At 35.5% G+C, this 21,318-nt stretch overlaps 1 protein-coding gene across 2 annotated transcripts; it reads left to right on the forward strand.

Moving 5' to 3' along the window:
* The first annotated feature begins 1,832 nt into the window (after nt 1-1,832).
* Nucleotides 1,833-20,475, forward strand: LOC117638792. Of its 2 annotated transcripts, XM_034373913.1 has the most exons (32): nt 1,833-2,097; nt 2,244-2,417; nt 2,924-3,019; nt 3,267-3,336; nt 3,435-3,568; nt 4,272-4,412; nt 4,494-4,651; nt 5,527-5,695; nt 5,786-5,884; nt 6,133-6,210; nt 6,296-6,355; nt 6,494-6,651; nt 7,422-7,623; nt 8,180-8,299; nt 8,530-8,615; nt 8,713-8,817; nt 9,312-9,389; nt 10,236-10,324; nt 10,616-10,764; nt 12,049-12,192; nt 12,283-12,384; nt 12,628-12,738; nt 13,290-13,394; nt 13,502-13,612; nt 14,718-14,896; nt 15,019-15,481; nt 15,896-16,003; nt 16,194-16,252; nt 17,032-17,416; nt 18,143-19,699; nt 19,870-20,077; nt 20,181-20,475. In XM_034373913.1, the coding sequence occupies exons 1-32, from the start codon at nt 1,990-1,992 to the stop codon at nt 20,279-20,281; spliced, it is 5,907 nt and encodes a 1,968-aa protein (XP_034229804.1). In that variant the 5' UTR covers nt 1,833-1,989; the 3' UTR covers nt 20,282-20,475. The 2 variants fall into 2 exon arrangements, with proteins under 2 accessions (XP_034229804.1, XP_034229805.1); XM_034373914.1 differs by lacking the exons at nt 18,143-19,699; nt 19,870-20,077; nt 20,181-20,475 and having other exon boundaries at nt 17,037-17,174.
* Nucleotides 20,476-21,318: the final 843 nt, after the last annotated feature.

Raw genomic sequence — 21,318 nt, forward strand, 5'->3', positions numbered from 1 at the left:
CAAAAGGATCTGCCTCTCTCTGACAAAATGAAGCACAGTTCTCATTTATTGAAGATGTTCTCTTTCCTACGAAGGAAGTACATTTGTTTTCAAAGAAACCCTCAAGCAATTGTGAAAAGTTTTATGATATGTCGGCATTATAAATTCACTCAAATTATAATACGTACATAACTGTTAAAACCCTAAAACTATAAATCCTATAATAAAAGCATCCTGTATATGCTAATTAATCTACCTTTCATTTTCATTTGCTCTTAAGTTTCTTCTCCATTACGAACAAAGCACAAGATCCAAATATCAGATATTGTGGTCGTTTTCAAAGAGGCTCATTTCGCGGAGCTTTATTTGTAGCCGACATGTTGCGTGTCTCAACTCAAACCAATTATTTATGGGTCGTTTTCCATACTCCATAAAGAAGTAGCTAGATAGGATAGTGACCATGCAACATAATTTATATTTGTAGACTATCAATTATGGAACCATCGAATAACATAAGTTAACCATCTCTTGCCATGGCACATGGGGTGGCACCACGCTGAAAAAGTAGGCAAAACTCTCTTTCTACCTTAAAGTGCATCCAGTTTGATTCACGTATGAGACAATCTTGAAGTAACCCTATATAAAATTCTCCTCCCTCTCCTTCCCTAATGAATGACAAAAAAAACCATCTCTTGCCGTACTTTTTTCCCTTAATGAGAATACATATAGACAATTAATCAGCATTGTAATATACAAAGAAGTTGTTATCGGCAATTCAAAAATGTTTACTGCTCTCATGAAAAAAATTAGTAAACATTGATTACAATGAAAAATGTATCTTTTAAAGAGTTATTTACACGAATACCCCCTCAAGTTTTCGGCTTTTTCACAAAACCCTCTGAGGTTTCGAAAATTACACAAACACCCCCTGAGGTTTTAAATTATTTTCACAAAACCCATTTTCATTGATTTTTCATCCACAGATTGATGATTTTTTTAAATTTTTTTTTATCCAAAAGACATAATTAACCTTTGAGATTAGATTGCACATACACTCACTAAGGTTGCTTTTTTCATTTGCACACGTGTAAAAAAAAAAAAAAAAAAAATCATCAAGTTTAGGAAGAACAATCAACGAAAAGAGGTTTTGTGAAAACAATTTGAAACCTCAGTGGATGTTCGTGTAATTTATGAAACCTTAAAGGATTTTGTAAAAAAGTCGAAAACCTGAGGGGGTGTTAGTTCAAATAACTCTCTTTTAAAATGTTTTGTAATAAATTTTGTGCATCGTGTACGACTGTCCTTTTACACATGATAATAAAATGATTTTATAGTAAAACTACAAATGATAACATTTTTACACACCACACACAAAGAAACACGAAAATAAAAAATTTATTTCTATAATACTTCAATCAACAAAATTTTATTATTAAAGACCATTCTCCTAAAAATTGACATGGTTGTCAAGAAAAATATGTAACGTTATTGGTATATTTCTTGATATGTTAAAAAAAACAGTTATTGAACATTATCAACTAGCTATTAATCTGTATTTCTCTTCCGAATATTGTAAAATGTCTCAAATTCGAATTATCTTCTCACATTGATTTAAAAAAAAAAACTCAACACTTTCCAAATTATATTAAAAAGTTCAAAAAGCAACGAAAAACATTAGAAAATTATAATTTAACTCGGGCTAGTTAGACTAACCCAAACTCAACCCAACAGAGCCCAACAGACTTGGACTGCACCGAAGGCTAGTCAAGTTCGAGCCCAAATGAAAATATGCAGTTCTTCTTCTTCTGACCCCAAAAAAATAAAGTCCAAATTATTGCCAAATTCAGGTATATTTTTAATTTCATTTCTTCAATCGCAGGAAGCGCGAAAAGAATCAAAATTCGTAAAGTAAAAACCCCATAATTTCTGTGTTTCTGCTTCTGAAACTAAAAAACTGAAAAACCCTCTTCTAGGGTTTAAGTTCAACGGTCAGAGCTTTCAGGCTCTTCAATGGCCAGCCCTAAGTCCGTCGACGCCTCTCTGTGGTGGGACCCTTTCTCTGTTTTACTCACTGAGCTCGAAAATGCGTCTCTCTCTTCCGACCTCCCTCCCAATTTGGTAATCTCTCCTTCTCTCTCTCTCTCTCTCTCTCTCTCTCTCTCTCTCTCTATATATATATATATGTATATCTCTATCCCTCTATTCATGCATGCATTTGTGCGAAAGTAAGTAAGTGTTTGGAATTTGGTTGGTGTTTTGTTTAGGTAAAGAAATTGAAGGACAATCATGCTTGGTTTGTGGACACATTGTCTCACTTCAAGCCGCCCAATGAGAATTCAAGAGAGGCTTTGAATTCACAGCAAGTGAAAATCGGGTCTCACCAGTTGGATATAAAACCTGAATTGAAAGATAAGGCTTTGAAAATCAGCTCTTATTTGGTGAGTTTGTACTACTGCTTTCATGCCATTTTCACAATTGAAATATGCATGCGTGTAGTGTTTATATATGTACGGATATTGGATTTTTTATATTGTAAATATTATTTTCAGAAATTGTGTTAATCTATAAATTTGTGGCAATTTTTGTTTCTTGCTTGTGGGCTCTCTGTGAACTTTTATTTGGTTTTGGATTCTCAATTAGTGACTTGTAAAACTAATCATATGAATTATAAAGTTGATTCTGAAGAAACTTATTATGGGTTTGGCAAGTTCCGCATGCAAATTTTCAACCAAAGTTAGTGCTTGGTTGACTTAATAGTATGTTATTTTCTTCATGTTATGTGAAACAGATAGATAATGATGTTCTCCATTACATAAAGCAGATGCTACTGATGGTCTTATTGAATGCCCTAGATAATGATGTTCTCTATAACATAAAGCAGATGCTACTGATGGTCTTATTGATTGCCCATTTGCTACAAAACTTACTTTTTTGTTTGTTTCAGTGTCTAGATGAGGTGCAATCGTACATTCTTGTTGAGAGGTCTTTCAAGAACAACAACGTAGCTCTTGACTCTATAGTTCACGAGTATTTTCACGCGGTTAGTATCTCATTCATATTGTCTGACTGGTACGTATGTTGAATGCTATAGTTATTATGTTCAACGTACCTGGTGTAAGGGGTGGATGAGTTGAGTGTAAATGTCAAATTTTTGCTGCTTGCAGAAAGTGGACATTTTTCGATCAAACAGAAAAAGAAATTGGACATTTACTTTGTTGCATTTAGTGTTAGTGTATCATTCTCAGTTTTTTCTTCTGTTTTTCCCACTTCCCTTCCCTCTTATGCAGGTATGTATTGACTATTACATTGAGCGACAGTACCTGCTGAAATGTACCAGGAGAATTCTCGCACATGCTTGTAAGTCAATCATGAGTCCCTCCCTCCTTCTGTTGGCATCATGTTTTTTTCGCTAAGGCTGAACTTCAACAACGTTTGAGAATTGATCATTAATGCAGTGTCTTTAGGAAGTGTCTCTGGAGAAGGTAATGCTATGAAGGAGGAGGCGCTAAAGTTGATTTCTGATGGATTGGAGAGGAAGCTGTTATCCGTGCTGCAAGACCTTTTATCCTCTAATCACCCTGAACAAATGGTATGTTCAAATGCCAATTAGGCGTAATAATTACCCCTTTAAGTTTATAGATCCTTGCTTCGTAGTAGACCAATTAGGTTATTTTTGTCCTCTTCAGGCGTCCTTTTGCATTCTTATGGGTTGTGCTGTGCTAAATTATGAAGTTAATTGATGTTGAAATTACATCTCACTGCATGCTTGACCATCTTTGGCTACAATATGGATACTGGGGATTTGGAAGCTGATGAAAAACTCTTTAGTATATTATCATTTACCAGGTTGCGTATTTATATTTGATAGTGTGTTGAAGGAGGTAATGTTAAGCAAAATTGAGGTAGTAGTGGCCTAGTGAGAGTGGTTGCTATAACAGCTGCTGGAGGAAGTTTTAAACCAGTTATTGACAAATAACAAGTCCCTGCGGCTGTGCGATGTGCTATTAAGAAACATGTATTTGGGTGTGGAATATCTATTTGGCCGTCCCTGTATTACATTCATATGATGCTTTAGGACAGAATAGGTGAAATTATCATTGTTTATTCTGTTGAATTGCAATCTTATGTTTCCTTAATTAAATTTGAGATTGTATGTCGATGCCCATGTAAAGGGATGTTATTGACATAGGTGTACGCATCTCCATGCATGCTTTTATTTGAAGAATATAGAATTGAATCATTTTGTATTTGTTACAACGCCCTAATGTTAACTTGTCTGGGTGCTTTATTAGGATATTGACCTTTTCACTTTGTGGGCTGAGGAGACACTAGTTGAAGACAATTTAGTTTTGGACATTCTTTTCCTTGTTTATAATGAGTCAGTTTGTACTTGTAATGGTGAAAGGTGGAAAACATTGTGCTGGCTATATAAGGTATTTTGTTATCTTTCTTGCAGAATTCGTTTATAAAGTACTATCTTATCCTAGTCCAAGCTCAAAAGCTTTCTCCTGCAGGGAATTCTATCTGGGTCTTATAACTTTAGAAAGTTGGCAGTATCAACTGAAGCACTACGTTCTGCTTATCAAGCCAAAGTTCAGCTGCTTCTAATCCTTATAGAAACCTTGGACCTGGAAAATATTCTCCAAATGGTTCACGATGAAATCCCTTTCAGGTTTTTATCTAGTTAGGATGCATCTACATATTTATTCTGCAATTCATAAACTATCAAGAGCAAAACATCTTAGGCCATATCAATGATTTATGCATTTAAATTTCCAGATCATGAAGATCAAATTTGTTGCGCAATACAGTGCAGCATTTCTTATGTCATTACTCAATGAAGATGCCTTTTGGTGTATGCTAAGGGACGAACTGCCTTTAGGTGGAATCCACTTGAGAGGCAGATATGGCGTGCCTTTAGTTAGGACATGTGTTGTAAATTAGACAAGACAAAATTAAAATAACAAAATTGAACTTAAGTATTGGTTTCTATTGGATCAGAAAATTCTACTAACTATGAAAAGCAAGAGAAACTGCGATTGCTTTTTTTCTTTCTTCTTATTTATTATTATTTAATTAATGTGAATGCAGTACGATCAATACTCTTATATAAATGAAAACCACTCAGACTCATTACAAGCAGGCCTAGAGATCTTGAAATAATATGGGCGTTTAGGTCTAACATTTCCACACCCAAAAAACTGCAGATTCCCAATTCGCTTGAAGCTTGAGTACTATCTCTAAGCATGCTGTTAGCCAAGCTATTTATCTGCGAATTTAGGACCTTAAGATAATTTGATTTGCAATTTTAAAATGCCGTGATTGCAACTATGGATATAATATGCTTGTTAATGCTATGGTAACTTCCCTTTTATATATTTAAATGAAAAGTGTTGAGCTTCATCAGTATAATTCTAATCAATGATTGATTCCTTAAGGTTAATATGGTGTTGTTGGTTCTGTTCTTTGTGTCCATTGTTAAAATTTTCCATGGTTATATATCCTTACCTCCATCATCTTTATTTGCCTTTTTCTGCTATTCCTTAGGGAAGGCAAATCCGTTTTTACTTTGGCTGATGTCCAAGAGATGGAAGCAATAATTTCAACTTTCAATGTTTTTGAAACAAAAGAAGCAGGCCCATTAATTCTAGCATGGGCTGTGTTTCTTTGTCTGATTTCATCACTTCCAGGCAAAGAAGAAAACAATGTAGTAATGGTAGGTGGTTCCATGCAGATGTTGTCTCCCATCTAGGCTGTATGAATGATATGAATGATTATTGTGCTCAGTTTTTCTCTCATTTTCCAGGAAATTGACCATGGTGGTTATGTTCGTCAAGCCTTCGAGGCTGCATCTTTGACTTATCTTGTAGAATTCCTTCAAAGTGATGTATTGAAGGAATCTGATGTAAGTTATTCACAGTTTATAAGTGTATGCGTTTAGAGAAAGTAGTTTCTCGTGTTGCCCAATATGCTCAAATTTGCCGATTGGTTTCCCCTCTTTACTCATTAGAAGGCTTGGGGTCCATCCTGAGGTTTTAACAAGTTTTTATTTACTTTGCTTTGGCCATTTAAAGTCCTTTTTTTGTTGTCTTTTTTCCCCCAAATTATTTTCATTTTCAAACGGGTGACCTTTTTTTCTTTCTTTTTCTTTAGGGGCCTGTTGCTGGTTATCGAAGTGTGTTGAGAACCTTTATTTCTACATTTATTGCATCTTATGAGATTGGTCCTCAGGTAAATGCATAATGGATCTCTGCAAATTCCTTATTGGCATTTGTTGGATGCATTTCTCATTTCTTCTGCTCCTTATACTGTGCAGCTGGAAGATAGTGCTCTTAAGTTAATAGTGGATATTCTTTGCAAAATTTATCAGGGAGAGGTTTGGACACTTCTTATCTTTCAGCATCTGTTGCTATGAGAAAAATATTTTATAATTATAAATATGAAATTGCTATTATCATTTTTATTAGTGTATTTGTTACTCATTTTTAAAGGGAAGTTCCGCTGAATTTTGCAGGAGTCACTTTGTATCCAGTTTTGGGATCGTGAAAGTTTTATTGATGAGCCTATCCGGTGTCTTCTTTGCAGCTTAGAGGGTGAATTTCCTTTCAGGACTGTGGAACTAGTTCGCCTTTTATCATCTCTTTGTGAAGGAACTTGGCCTGCAGAATGTGTGTGAGTATACTTATTTGGCAAGGCTGTTTCTTATTCTGGTTTTTGATAAGCCGAATGAGTTGTAGACCTGATCAGTATATGGGTGTTGGGTTCAACTTTAATTTGGTTATGGAAATTCTCAGGCCAGACTTGTTTGCTGTATTAGTTGATAATAAGAAGAGTCTTTGTAAAATTGTATTTATAAGCGGGTAGAAAGCCTAACAACAATTAATCATAAAAGCTTATGTAAACTTTGTCTCAGTTATCCTTTTCAATTTGTGCAACATAACTGTCCTCAAAATCCTATATTAAAAGGGCTACAGTACTTTTACTGTTTTTATACAGTAAGCCAAAACTTTTTATTTTTATTTCGCCTGGTCCTCTGCATCAAATAGTTACAGTATTGGTGCTGTGATTAAAGCTAATGTATATATTTGTGGTAAATAAGTAAAGCAAAGTTTGTGCTAAGTAAATGTGTGTGAAAAGATATGATCAACTCCATCTAATTGGTTAAACATGCTTATATCTAGTTGTAAACATGTGTGAATTTTTTCCTATATATATTTATATAGTTAGTGTAGCTATTGGTTGTAATTTTTGTATATTTTCTGGTGTTTCTCAAGCTTCTTTTTGTAAGATGTTATTGATTCATTATCTTTTCTATATTCCCTCTGCCCAAGGGAATGCTCAAAATAAGTTATATTATCTTTAATTGGTTCCCATGCAAAACATGCTGCTTATTCAATTATTATGTTGTTCTCTCATTTGTCGTGTGTTCATCCTGTCAACAGGTTTAACTTTCTAGATAAGTCTGTTAAGATATCATCCTTGGTTGAGATTAATAATAGTTCCTCTGTGGATGACATCTCCACAATTGTTGAGACGCACGTCCCATTGCATGTTCCTGGATTTGAAGGTTTAGTCATTCCCAGTAGAACTTGTGGACATGTTTTAAGATCAGTTGGTGGAAATGCTGCTGTTGTCCAATGGGAGGTAAGCGAATTACTTTTAACTATATTGGTAATTGGTTTGTATTGATGAATTTTATATATTCCTGACAAAGATCACTAGAGTTTCAACTGCTTATAAGGGCACGGGTATTTGGTGATACTTTAAAAAGCATGTTCCAATGTTACTGCATTTGTCTCTGTGTGCTGTTTGTGAATACTCTATCCTTCTCGTGTATTTTGAAATTTGAATAGGCAATTTTAGAGATTACCATGTGACAAATTATTACCTCTCCTCAAAGGCTTTTCTTTTGTCGAAATTTTTTATTATCTCAATTATACGTGAGGCATTAAAATGCAAAAACATGTATTATTTAATATTATCTTGTCTTACTTTCGTTTTTGATGCCATCTTCCTTTACGCTCTACATTATTAACAAAGCCATGATTTTTTCTGCTATAATTCAAGTGACATGTCTAGTATTATTTAGTGCATTGTGAACAATATATTCGAGGAGAGTAATATAAGAAATCCAATTTAATATTCAATTAAATTTTTTATTGGTTGCTGTTTTGTGCTAATTCATGCTTCTTTTGTGCAGTATACACAATCTGAGGTGCTAGTATTGCTCATGCGCCTGGCTGAGGAGCTGTATTTTGAGAGAAATGATGAAGTTCTTCTTATCCTTGATCTGATTAGCCGGATGGTTACCTTTAACACGGTATTTTTTTTCATCATTCATTGCTAGTCTTTATGGATTTAGAAAAGTATTTGACAATTTATTGTAGTCGTTGGGTTGTTGCTAAGAAACTTGGTGGCCAGGCCTTCATGCTCTATTTGAATAATCTCAATTAAGCTGTTAAATGCTTATGGGTGCAATTCATGATTTCTTACCATTTCTGTAACTATCTTTTTTTTACCAACCTTTTCATACTGGTGTTTTATGTTTAGGCTGTATGTTTTGCTTTGATGGACATTGGGAGCTCATTGCATTTCCAATCAACTGGCATGAGTTGGCAGATAGGAAGTAATATGTGGTATATAGCAACCTTTTGTTTGTGCTTATGTGTTTTGTTTCCTCTTTCTCGCCTGTCTTAGTATGTCTTGTAATTTGCACTTTTGTTATTCGTTCAGGTTGGTTGAGATCATTTGCACTTTAATCAGAAAATCATCTCCTACTTCCGATGGTGCCACTCTGATGTCATTGGGTATAAATATTTTGGCAAAAATGTTAAAATGGTAACTTCATCCTTTATCCTCTTGAGTTCTCTATGTCTTGCGTACATATCTTTGTCTTTCAATTGTGGGTGGTCTAATATTCTTATTATTAAGATGATGTCAATTGGAAAGCGGTTCTTAGCCAGGGATTTGGTCTGAGTTTCGTTCGCTTTATTGTGGAATTGTTATTACGATCTGATGTTTGGTGGCGCATTGTTGTAGGTTTGTTTTGCTTTGGCAGATACTTGTCTGCTGTGTTTGTAGTTTGCCTTTATATCAATATAGTTCTGTTTCCACATTAAAAAATATGGTGTCAATGAGAATGACTTCCCTCACAATGACAGCAGTCGTAGTTGTACATGATATAATTCTTTAAATTAATAGTGCAGTCCTGAATGTGATGTATCTTGAACTTCAGAGTGTTATATTAGCCTATAATTTTTGCTTTAAATTGATTTCGGCATATGCCAGACCTGAGCAAAACCTCTGTGTTTAACATGCATTTATTGTGGCAGTTACCCTTCTCATGTTGCTGAGGTGGCTTTAAAGGCAAATATATTTGATTTCAGCAATGGTCACGATGATTCGTCAAGGTGAATCCTTTGAGAAAAGACTTATTTTCTTCGTTCTGCTGTTATCGTGCATGCATATAAATGTGCGGTTTATATTCTTGCCTGAAGTTAGTTGAAGTATTTCTGAAGTGGAGCTGTATGTCACTTCCTCTTTTTTGTTTTTTTGTTTTTCTTTCTCGGCTTATGTCTGGATCCTTTCTTTATAAGACCTTTTTTACCCCACTGTATATTGTTGGCCACATTAATTTCCTGTTATTCTTGTTCATCTCATACATATTTCCTCCTGAGGGTGCTGTACTTGTTACACAGTTGTCTTGTAGAAGATTAATTTCTCTTTATGGCTTTGTTCTCCTCTTTCTTCGGTTTTGCAATTTCCTTTAACTAATTGTTAAAATGAATTTGTTACTGATAAAGTGAAGCATTGGTTGGGTGGAAGAGTGCATTATGAGTATGTGGGAGGTTGTGGGTTCAACCCCCCACAACAACATTTCATTTCCCTTTTTTTCGTTTAAAAAAAGAAAAGAAATTGTTACTGACCCAGAAAGGCCTTGTGTTGAAATTGATGAGGGTAGAAATAAAACATGTTCATCAACATGCCTCAATGCTACATTTCTAGACAGAAATGAAGTTCTACATACCGTGATGCTCCAATGAAGTCCATTCTTGTATTGTGCTGCACATGAGGCAAGCCTTATACTGTATTTTTTTTGGTGGGGGGCTCAGTGGAAGTTGGTTATAAATAATAATCTAACATTTATCTTGGCTTTCTTGTTTGTGTTGGCAATGTTGATGCCTCATGTGAGGCTGGGGAAGTTTTTGGTCTAATCCTTGATATTACTTTTTGGCATTTTTTTTTTCTTTTTCTAGTGGATCATGGTTGCTTTCTGGAAAAATGGCAAAGATGCTATTAATTGACTGTGAGCAGAATGATGGTGACTGCTCATTGCCTATATCAGGTATATTTTGTTGTATGATTCTTTTTGCTTTCTTACGTTCTCTTTGTAATTTTGTTTTAAAGTCTTACAATTTGTTAATGTGCTTTTGCCGGTATAACATCATCTAGTTTGTTGGGCTTTGTTTACTTTGTACTAAATTATGTCTATATACACAATAACATAGGAAACACTGATGTTTCGTTGTTTTTCATTTATTTATTTATTTATCTTAGTTTTCTGCCTAGTTGTGTTTCAAAATTTCAAAATTTCTGTGATCTATTCCATGACATGGATGGTTTTAAAACCTTGCAGTGCTGGACTTCACTGTACATCTCATGGACACAGGACTGAAAAATGATGCTGTCTTGGCTTTAATTGTTTTCTGTATTCAGTATGTTCTTGTTAACCATGAATACTGGAAATACAAGGTGAAACATACTCGTTGGAGAGTAACATTGAAGGTACATCCTTTGGTTTCTCTTATGCTGCTATTGTGACAAAAGTTGGTTCTATTTTTGTTTTACTTTAAGTTTACAACAAACTTGATTCCTGTTGGGGGGTAAGCTTTTTTTTTTTTTTTTTGTATAACTAGCTTAAATTCTGAGCTGGTCCTAATTAATAGGATTGCCCTATAAACCATCAGAAACAGAGAAAAGTTGATAGTTCCATACAAGGTACATACAGGAGAGTAACTTTATATTTTCTTAGCAAATTATATTTTCTTAGCAATTATTATACTACCATATGAGATCAAGTCCTTTTGCTCTGCATGCAGTTGCTGTCTTATGTGCTGTGTCCTATTGGGATGACGAGTCTGGATATGAGACATGAGTCTTTTAAATATCTTTCTGAAAATTATGAATGAGAGCACAGTTAAATAGGAACTCGGCTTTGTTAGGGAAGTTGTTGTGGAGCTTTCCTTTGGAAAGAGAATCTCTTTGGCATGTTGTCATTCAAGTTATATTTGGCATTGATGCCAATGTGTGAGGCTTTAATGTGGTGGCTGGAGGTTCCAATTGAAGTCCTTGGAATGACATTTCATTGGGAATTAGGTATTTTCTTCATAATCTTCAGTTATTTGTGGGAAAGGGAGAAAATTAGTTCTTAGGGAGATAATTAGGTTGGGGTTCTTCCTTTGTGCTTTTTATATCTATGTCTACTACATGATGTGCAAATTGCCAATCTTTGGCCTCCTATATTCCAATGAGCTGGAATTTCAATTACTGGAGAAATTTGAATGATTTTCAAATGGGTAAGCTTTGTTCATTAGTATCTGCGGTAGAGAATATCTCCTTGTGTCCGTTCTGATAAAAGGTCTTGGCCAATTGAATCTTCCAGAACTGTTGAGTAGATAGCAAGCTGATATAGAATTTTTGTACCTTCAATGGATTACTTGTTTGCTGTAACTGTAGTACTAGTTTCACGTCATTTTAATAGTGTTATTCTGTTTCTTATCAAAGAAAGGAAAAGAAAAGAAGTTTAGTTGAAAGCATCATTTTCAAGACTATTTCTAGGATGATACAACAAATGAGCCCAAATAGGCAAGCTTGTAAAGAATTCATATCCAAAATTTTGGCTGCTTCAATGCTTGGTAGGGAATCAAAATGTGTGCATGTTTGGCTTCTTGTGGCTAGTTAATATTCTCTATTAATTGGTTGTCTAATTTATTATATACTTGGCCTAACTGGTATTGTAAATGTAGATTATGCTGGGAAGGTGAATTTTAATATCCTTTACTGTGTCAGGTGCTGGAAGTGATGAAAAAATGTATTACATCAATATCATGCTCTGAAAAGTTGGATGAAGTCATCTTGGATAGGTTACTGTCTGATTCTTCCATCCATAGTACTCTCTTTCGGATTGTTTGTACAACTACAGAAGCATTAGAGGTGGGCTATGCTGTGTATCTTATGATCTTGTTTAGTCACAACCTGTTGTGATTTTGTTCTAATCACTAATTTGGGGACATTTTTCTGCAGAGACTTTATATCAGCTGGCATCCGACAGAGATTGAAGGTTTTGAGATGGCTATATGTTCTGTTTTAGATATTCTTTTCATAATCCTCTCCAAATTTTCTAAGGTATGCTTGGAAGTAAGCATGTGGAATTGGCATTTTGATTGGCATGGTATATGTTACAATTTTTTGTATAATGCTAAATGTAGTGATCTACTTGTTTAAAAGTGAGTTTTCTGGAATCTGTGTAGAGACCAACTTTATGTATCTGTGATGGATATTTTCCTTTATTTGTAATATGGTGGTTGGTTTTAAGCGTTGTATTTTTATTTAATACAAAATTTGATGTTCAGCTTTGTGTATTTCCAGGATATATCTTCCAGTCCTCCATTTTTTCACCAAGCAGTCTTCTCATCTGCAACAAAACCAATTCCTGTAGTTGCAGCGCTTGTCTCCTTGATATCTTACTTTCGCAATCCTGTATGGCCTTTCTCCATTCTCAATTGTTATTGACTTTATTCTTTGCTTTACATTTGTAAACAGTACAGTTACAGGGTTCTCCCTTTTTGGTATTGTGTATCTACATGTATATCATCAAAGTATTATTGGGATAGTTCCTCATTGCTTGCCTCAATTGTCTATATAATTATTGTTTTTTGGTGAATTGCAATGCCAATTTGTTTCTTTTTTTTATACTTATTACAACACTTTGATTCATAAGAAACTTATAGTTGCATTCAATGGTTTTTAAGCCTTGCTCTAAGCTTTGGGCATGATAGGAGTAATGTTATTTTGTTTAACCGTCGAACTAGCATGCCCTACAGGATAGAATATGGCATTGTGCACATCTTATGTACATTTAATTACACAGAATTGTATAGACACTAAATAAGTTGGGAATGTTAATCCTTTGTCACTACCAAATAATTCTAAGTGGTATTCTTTTTGTCTTGGTTTTATTGACGGTATGTCGGACAATATTTCCATAATTGTTGAGTATCTTTATTAAGGTTCTTGAGTTTTCTGTGCAGGGAATACAAGTTGGTGCTGCTAGGGTTTTATCAGCGTTCTTGATGATGGCAGATTTAATGCAACCATATTTGTTTGGTAGCAGCTTTGGTCTGGATGATAAGCAGGTTTGGTGTGTTTACATTTATTTTTTAGTTCCGTGTTAATTTCTTGTAATTTCAGTTGAATAAATCAACTGCTTCTAAATCTGTTTGTTGCTGCTACACTGTTGTAGATTGGAGATCTGAGGCAGTGTGTTAGTTACATACTACTTGAGCAGTCGGAATGGAATGAAGATCTCTTTGTTGCTGTAGTCAATCTCCTCACTTCTGCTGCTCGTTATCAGGTTTGTTATTGTATGGTATCAAGTTCTGTATTTTATTGTTTGAGTTTCACTCACAAAGTTAGGAAGTAATGCTTGAATGCTAGTGGTGTTCAGGTCCAAAAAAGAAAAAGAAAAGAAAGAATGCTAATGGTCCATTTCTTCCAATTTTAATTTAAGCCATCTTGACAATTGTTTGATTAACGGCTCCAAATTTTGCTCCTTTTTCATTTTCTTGGAAACGAAACACTTTTAAATTCTGTAATTAGGTGCTTATATTTCACAGATATTTGGTTAGATTGGCGAGCACAATGTATTTGTTGTGTTTTCTGTTGGGTCTGTTTTAGCACTAGATTGTCCACATATTTTTGTTCTGTTTCTTTGAAGTGAATGTCTTGTCCATTATACTTGTAATTTTGTCATTTAATCCTTAAAAATCTCTCTTTTAAAAAAAGAAAACATTGTTGTGTGTGTGTGTGTACATATGGTGGCAATTTTAGTGCCTTTCATCCTCAAGGCAAACTTTGTGTGGTTATATTGCTAGTCTTTCATTGGAGTTTTGTGATCTATACAGATAACATTTCCTCCACTTATTAAAGCGTTTGACTTCAAAGTAGTAGAACTAGTAGTGTTATTAGCTGTTGAAAAAGCCAAGTTTAGCTGTGTACTTCCACAGACCTGTTACTCATTGTTAAGCGAAGGGTTAGGTTTTGGTCTTCTATGTAGGCATCTGTGTCATCTGAGTTCAGGGGTATTTCTCTGTCTGATATTCTTCTAGATAGAAGGGCAGTTGTTAATAACTCAGCAGTTAGATTTGTCTGGATCAGTGGTACTGTAGTTTCTTATGTTGTTTGAGGTGGACACCTTCACAGTAATGTATTGTTGATTCTGATGAGTCGAAGTATCTTCTTAAAAATTAGCACTTTGGGCATCTAGTACAAATATACTTTTTGATGCAGTCAAGGCAACTGAGCCTAAGCTACTCCTTAATGAAAACAGGAACAAAGCTCTGGCATTCAAGCCAAAGTTGTCTGGTTTACTAGATCTTAGGTCGTCAGTGACCTGGTTATGGCCTTTTTGAAAATGATTTGGTTTAGCTTTTTCTGATTGATTGTTTATTTATATACAGCCTGCTTTTCTTGTTGCTGTATTATCCACCGAAGTGAAAAGGGATGTTCAACAGAGTAATGCTGGTCATGTGAAGCTGCCAACAAATGATGTTACCTTCAGGTCATCTGAGTGTGAAAAAACAAGTATTGTGGATGCAGTTCTGTATCAAATTGAAAGATCTAATGATCTTATCAACAGGTATTTTGTGCTCAATGGATCCTTAATTTGGTTTCTTAGTTAGTTCTTTCATCATTATCCTGCAGTCTTGAAATTTATGCCTTTTTCTCTCATTTTCTTAGTTCCTTTTTTTAATTCTGCAGCAATCCCCGAATACTGCTGAATGTTCTCAACTTTCTAAGGGCACTGTGGCAAGGTGCTGCTCAGTACACTAATATTTTGGAATGCCTGAAAAGCTCCGAAAATTTCTGGAAAAAATTGTCCAGTTTTATTTCAGTAATTTCTAGTGTAGAAGCTCCTTCACCTGAAAATATAACTGAGACAGAGGCTCAAGATTTGGCTTTCAGATATCAGTGTCAATCTGCCATATTGGAAATAATGGCACATGACATGTTTCTGCACAAAAAGCTATTACATTTGGAGACACTTGCAAAACAAGTGCCTGAATCACAAGACAGGATACAAAATACAGTAAGATTAGAAAAATCAAAAGCTTCAGATCTGGTGGATATTTTATCAGCCTGGTGCAGGAGCTCTGTTTTGGATAATCTTACCAAGTCACTTTCTTATTGTGAATATGACCTCAAGTTGTATTTACGGGCAAAGGTGACTTCTATTCTGGAAATTTTTACTTCCTCTTACGTGTGGATTATGTCTGTTGTTTCGGTCCCTGGTTTTTTCTTCAATTTGGTTGGTTAGTTATCACGTATCATCTCATCTTCACTCATTCTCTGATTTTTGTTGGTTGTTTAATGTTATGTAAGTTCACTGCTCAATTTGGTTGGTTTCATCTCATTTAGTTTCTGCTTAAGTTCACTGTTCAAAGAAACAATCATCCTCTGTATAAGAACGTTTCTCACCTATACGTTACTCTGTTCAATCCGTGCTTTATGACATACATTAGTATTAAACTATTAATAAAGCGGTTCCTTGATAGGATGTGTACTGTAGACCTTTCCCAATAGTTTTCTTAATTTTTAGAATTTTTAGAATGCAATAATCGTAGCTGTAACTTCACAGGTTGCTGCAAGTGTAATCACTGCCCATGTGATGGTGAACTTAGCAAATGGTGATGCAGGAAGTGTGTCTGTGGCATTACTTGAGAAGTCCAGCATCCTGTCAAATAAGGTTTGATCCTTTCTTGATTGTATTACTTAATTCGTAACTAAATATGATTGTATGCTGATAAACCCATTAAGAGCTCAGTTTAATTTCTAATTTCATCAATTCTCTAATTTAATACTTTCCTTATAGTATTGAGATTGTAAAGTTTGCATCATATCTGATTGTTATCTTTTTTCTTTCCCTTCATTGGCAGTTCAGAAGTCTTCCTGCTTTTTCTGAATTGTTAGCTCAATACTCACAGCATGGTTACAGGTAATATGTGTGTTATTGTTAATTTCTGTTGGAATTTCTATGTTTAACTGTGCACTTCTTGTGCGAAGCATTTGTATGTCTGGAAACTGATATTATACCCTTCCCTGAAGATTCTGGATTTTTACGTGTGCTCCTTCCAGTAAATGTATTCTTATAGTGAGAAAACAGTTCTTCCTATGATATGATTGATATGTGAAACTTTAGTTTCGAGTCCTGGAAGTTACCAGAGTATAAAGTAAGGATTTAAATACAGATCCTTGGAAGAGGTATCTGATGCTTTGGTCAAGCAGTACTCTTGTCTCTTGCCTGTGTTCATATTCCCTGTATGTCGGTTGACTACTAATTACCAGTCCATTTTCTGGTTTCAAGAGTCATGTTTGGCTCTTTGTGTGTGTGTGTGTGGTCACCTCCGTCCATGTGCATGTAAGTTGTAACAGTGATTCTTCATGTTGTTATCACCTTATATGATGGGCATCCCCCATGACGTGCTGTTGCTTGCCTTATTTCCATTGTCCTTGAAGTTGATCTGTTTTCTAGCCTTTGACAGACCATCTAAGTGGTGACATGTAACCATTAGTTTGGGTGGATTCAATTTGCATAGGGTTTAACAGATAATTTGATCTGTAGTTTATTCCGTTTCACATATTGATCTTTTAATTACATATGTTATCTCTCATAAGAATTTGTTGAGAGTTTTATCCCACATCGGGAAATGGAAGCAATAAATGACACATGTTGTGCATTTGGCTGCATATGAAGAATTTATTATCTTTTTCCAGTGCAGGGAAGGAGCCAAACTATTTGATTCTCAGTGATCTTTATTATCATCTACAAGGAGAGCTTGAAGGCCGTGAAGTCAGTGCTGGACCATTCAAAGAACTCTCTCTGTTCCTTATAGAATCAAATGTTTTTCAGATTTACCAACATAAATATGATGCTGATCTTTTTGTAACCGGAAAAGATGCATACTTGTTTGATCTTAAACGTGTACGAGCTGATTTGGGGTTAGATCTTTGGGATTATTCAAAGTGGAAGGCATCAAAGGCGACTGCAGAAACAATGTTGAATCACATGAAGGCTGCAAACTCAATGGCGTTGCTTACAAGTTCAAAGCTTTCTGCACTAAGAGCATTAAGAAGTGTCTTGACTGTGTACACGGATGATGTGAGTTCTCTCTTAGACTTTGTAATTGCTTTAAGTTGCGTTTTCATAGTTAGAAATTCGATATCTGTAGCTGCTTTTTATGGTTCAAGATATTTTAAGGATCATGTAGATGTATATAATGGTTTAAAATACTTTAAATCTAATGTTAGTTATAAAAAAAAAAGTTGATGTCTAATATTTCAAATATCTGATTTCTCATTTCAAAGTTTTTGAAAGTTAAGCAGTATTAGTGATAGCTCAGTTGATGAACACTGTGCTGCACCTATGCCATGTCTAATTAGGGTGCCGAAGAATGAAGTAAAAACACTAGGACCTAGAGCTAGAGGTTCAACCCTCATGATATATCAAGTTTCCTATCGTCAAAACCGGGTTTGAATGGTAAAAGCATTTAATTGTACCTGAGGAATACTGATTTTATTTTGAAATACTCCGGTAACTTCTATCCATTTTCTAATGAGAGTGACGAAGTCATTGCATTCCATCTAATTAAGAATACGATACGAAAAACTGAGTTGTTGAGGTTTTAACATATAGTGAAGGCCCCAATATTGTGTTGGAAGAAATCACATGATCTAAGCATCCTGCTTTCAGCAGTGGGCATCTAAATGCTGATTAGTGCGGTTTGTGGGCTGTTGTATGGCTTTATTTATCATGGTTTTTTTTTTCTTGCTTTAGAAAATGCCTTATTCTTTTTTGAAATTAATTCACGTGTACCTGCTACTGCAGTCACTGGAGACGAAAAGTACAGCGAAAGAGATCTCTGATCAACTTGTTTTCTCATGCATCAATCACATATGCCAGAGCTTCCATGACACAGTAGAATCATTGGCTTCATTACCTGGTGCTCCTGAAGATATCTTTCACTACCTTTCAGCGCAAGCAGAGTTGCTTCTCTATCTTATGATGTATGCACATAAAAGCCTGCCTTTGTCTGTTTGCATTCTTGTACTAAAAACATCAGGTTCTGGCCTTAAAGTGTTGAGTGATTTCAGAGCATTAGTTACCGGGCCAGCAGTTATGGGGGTTAACACTACCGTAAAGCTCTTGCTTATGTTGCTTCTCTCGGCGGTGGAGTTTAGTTGTCGTAAGTCACATTTGGTTGGGGCAAGAGATATAATATCTGTTGAAGACCTGGCTAAAATATCTAACGTGAGTCTTGGTCTACTACCAATTCTCTGTAACTGTATGGCTATTGTTGAGCATGGCACCCTCTCCCTAACTACTATGGACTTGATACTGAGAAATTTCTTAACTCCCAACACTTGGTTCCCCATTATACAAAATCACCTCCAGCTTCAGCATCTTATTCTGAAGCTTCAAGATAAGAACTCACTTGACTCTGTGCCCATTATAATGAAGTTCTTTTTGACTGTTGCCCGTGTGAGGCAGGGTGCAGAAATGCTTATTAATTATGGGTTTCTTTCGTCTCTGAGACTCTTGTTCGCTGAGTACTTGGAAGGTAGGTCTTCTTCCGTTAGTACTAATAAGAGAAATCCCAACTCAACTGAAAAAACTGAGAAGCCTCAGCAAATTTGGGGACTTGGTTTGGCAGTCATCACAGCTATGGTTCAGTCTTTAGGAGACAGTTCTGCTTGTTCTGATGTTGTGGAGAATGTAATACCCTACATCTTTTCAGAGAAAGCCTATATGATTTCTTACTATCTCAGTGCCCCAGACTTCCCATCTGATGGTCATGACAAGAAAAGACCTCGGGCTCAGCAGAGACAAACTTCTCTTACTGATCTTAAAGAAACTGAGCACACTCTCATGCTGATGTGCGTGCTAGCAAAACATTGGAATTCATGGGTTAAGGCCATGAAAGAAATGGACTCCCAGCTGAGAGAGAAAAGTATCCATCTTTTGGCCTTTGTCAGCCGGGGAACTCAACGCCTTGGAGAATCTTCGAGTCTTAATGCTCCTCTTGTATGCCCTCCTATCCTTAAAGAGGAATTCGATGGCTGCAAGAAACCCTCATTTGTTAACAGTAGAAGCGGATGGTTTGCTCTTTCACCGCTCAGTTGTGTGTCAAAACCAAAATTTTCGGCTGTCTCTACGACAACTGCGCTGGCTATTAAAACTCAATCAACTGAAAATAGTGATCACGTATCTCAGTCATACTTCTCCGACACTATTGCCCTTCAGATATACAGAATTACTTTTCTTCTTTTGAAGTTCCTCTGTTTACAAGCTGAGGGTGCTGCTAGAAGGGCAGAGGAGGTGGGGTTTGTTGATCTTGACCATTTTCCTGAGCTTCCAATGCCTGAAATCTTGCATGGCTTACAAGTAAGATGATAATTTTTATTATTTAATTAGTTTTTATTTTGCTAATCTTTTAAGATCTTGAGATGTCTCAAGGTGTGGCTTTGATTTGTTTAATTATGCAAAAAATATCTGGTCTTCCAAAGTTTCGAGGCGACTTTCGTTTTGAGTTGGATATGTTATTTCTGATGTAGGATCAAGCAATTAACATTGTTACAGAGCTGTGTGGGGATAAAAGATCAAATGAGATTCAAATTGAAGTGCAGAGTATCTGTTGCTTATTGCTACAAATAATGGAGATGGCCTTGCACTTGGAACTTTGTGTTCTACAAATATGCGGCATAAGACCTGTGTTAGGGCGTGTGGAAGATTTTTCAAAGGAAGTTAAACTGTTAATAAAAGGTAAACTCCATTCATTCTGCATACATGTTTTGTCACCTTTTTTTTTAATGGTAGTTCTTCAACATTTAACGAATGGTTTTTTTCCTTGTAATGTATTTTGTAGCGATGGAGAGACATGCTTTCCTCAAATCATCTGTGAAGTCCTTGAAACAAATAACGTCGGTTATCTATCCCGGATTGTTACAGGCCGAAGAGTTTTTGTGAGATAAATTCTTGTGCATATAGGTGAAAACTGAAAACTGTAGGCTTTGGAAGAAAAATGTAAAAACTAGTGTGTATTGCTTACGTCAATGGCTTTAGAAATATTCCGCAGGCTTATAAAATTATGCCATTCCTTTCAGCCATTCCTTTTGTATATATTTTCTTTTGAGAAAAGGTTGTGGCTCTATGATTGAGAAGATTTCTAAAATCTGTGGCAATTCATGATTGTCGCGTGAGAATTTCCTTTCCTTCACTTTCCCAAACAAAAGGTCCCCTATAGGTATTAGGTATCTATCATTGCTTTTATGCATTGTGGGACCTATGATTTCTTCATAGTGAAATGCATGTAATTTTCAGATCCAATTCGAATTTAATAAATTACTTTAGTGTTTAGGGTAGTCGCTCTTGTGGGTGACTCTCAGTTGTTGATGCATGTGCATTAGCAGGATGTGATCGCCCGTAAGTTCGTAAGCAACTGTCCGTAGCATTTCATAAGTCTACTTTCTCTCCATGTTGTTGCATCCCAATTCTCGACCCAAAGAAGAAAGAAAAAGTGATGGCACCAACGAAAAGAATTTTTCCGGTCCCTACAAAAAATGGCATATGATCACAAGTTCTGAGCTCCAAGCTCCATAACCCATATACCCATTGTTTTGCTTATGAATGATGATCTGTCAATTGGAAGATAATCAGAAGGTGAATCCCCACAACTTTACTAAAGTAAGTGTGCTTCCTCTTTTAGAGAATAATGATCCTCCAGGACCATATGATTTCATTGATTTGTTGATTTTTATTTCATAATTAAGAAAATTTTATATTATTTTCCGCATGGAATAAAGAGCAAATTAAATTAATTAATCCAATGGTTGTCATTCGTCCTTCAATCCACATTTCTTAAGTTGGACCAAGTGAACGGGTCCAATTCATGGATCGATGGACCGGGCATCCATCCCTGATCCATGGATACATATATATTTATTAATTTATTTTTCCTTCTGAAAAATAAATAATATAAAAATTAGTCCTCATGATCCGTAATT

Source organism: Prunus dulcis, chromosome 8, assembly GCF_902201215.1.
Source record: "Prunus dulcis chromosome 8, ALMONDv2, whole genome shotgun sequence".
Classification (NCBI taxonomy): Eukaryota; Viridiplantae; Streptophyta; class Magnoliopsida; order Rosales; family Rosaceae; genus Prunus; species Prunus dulcis.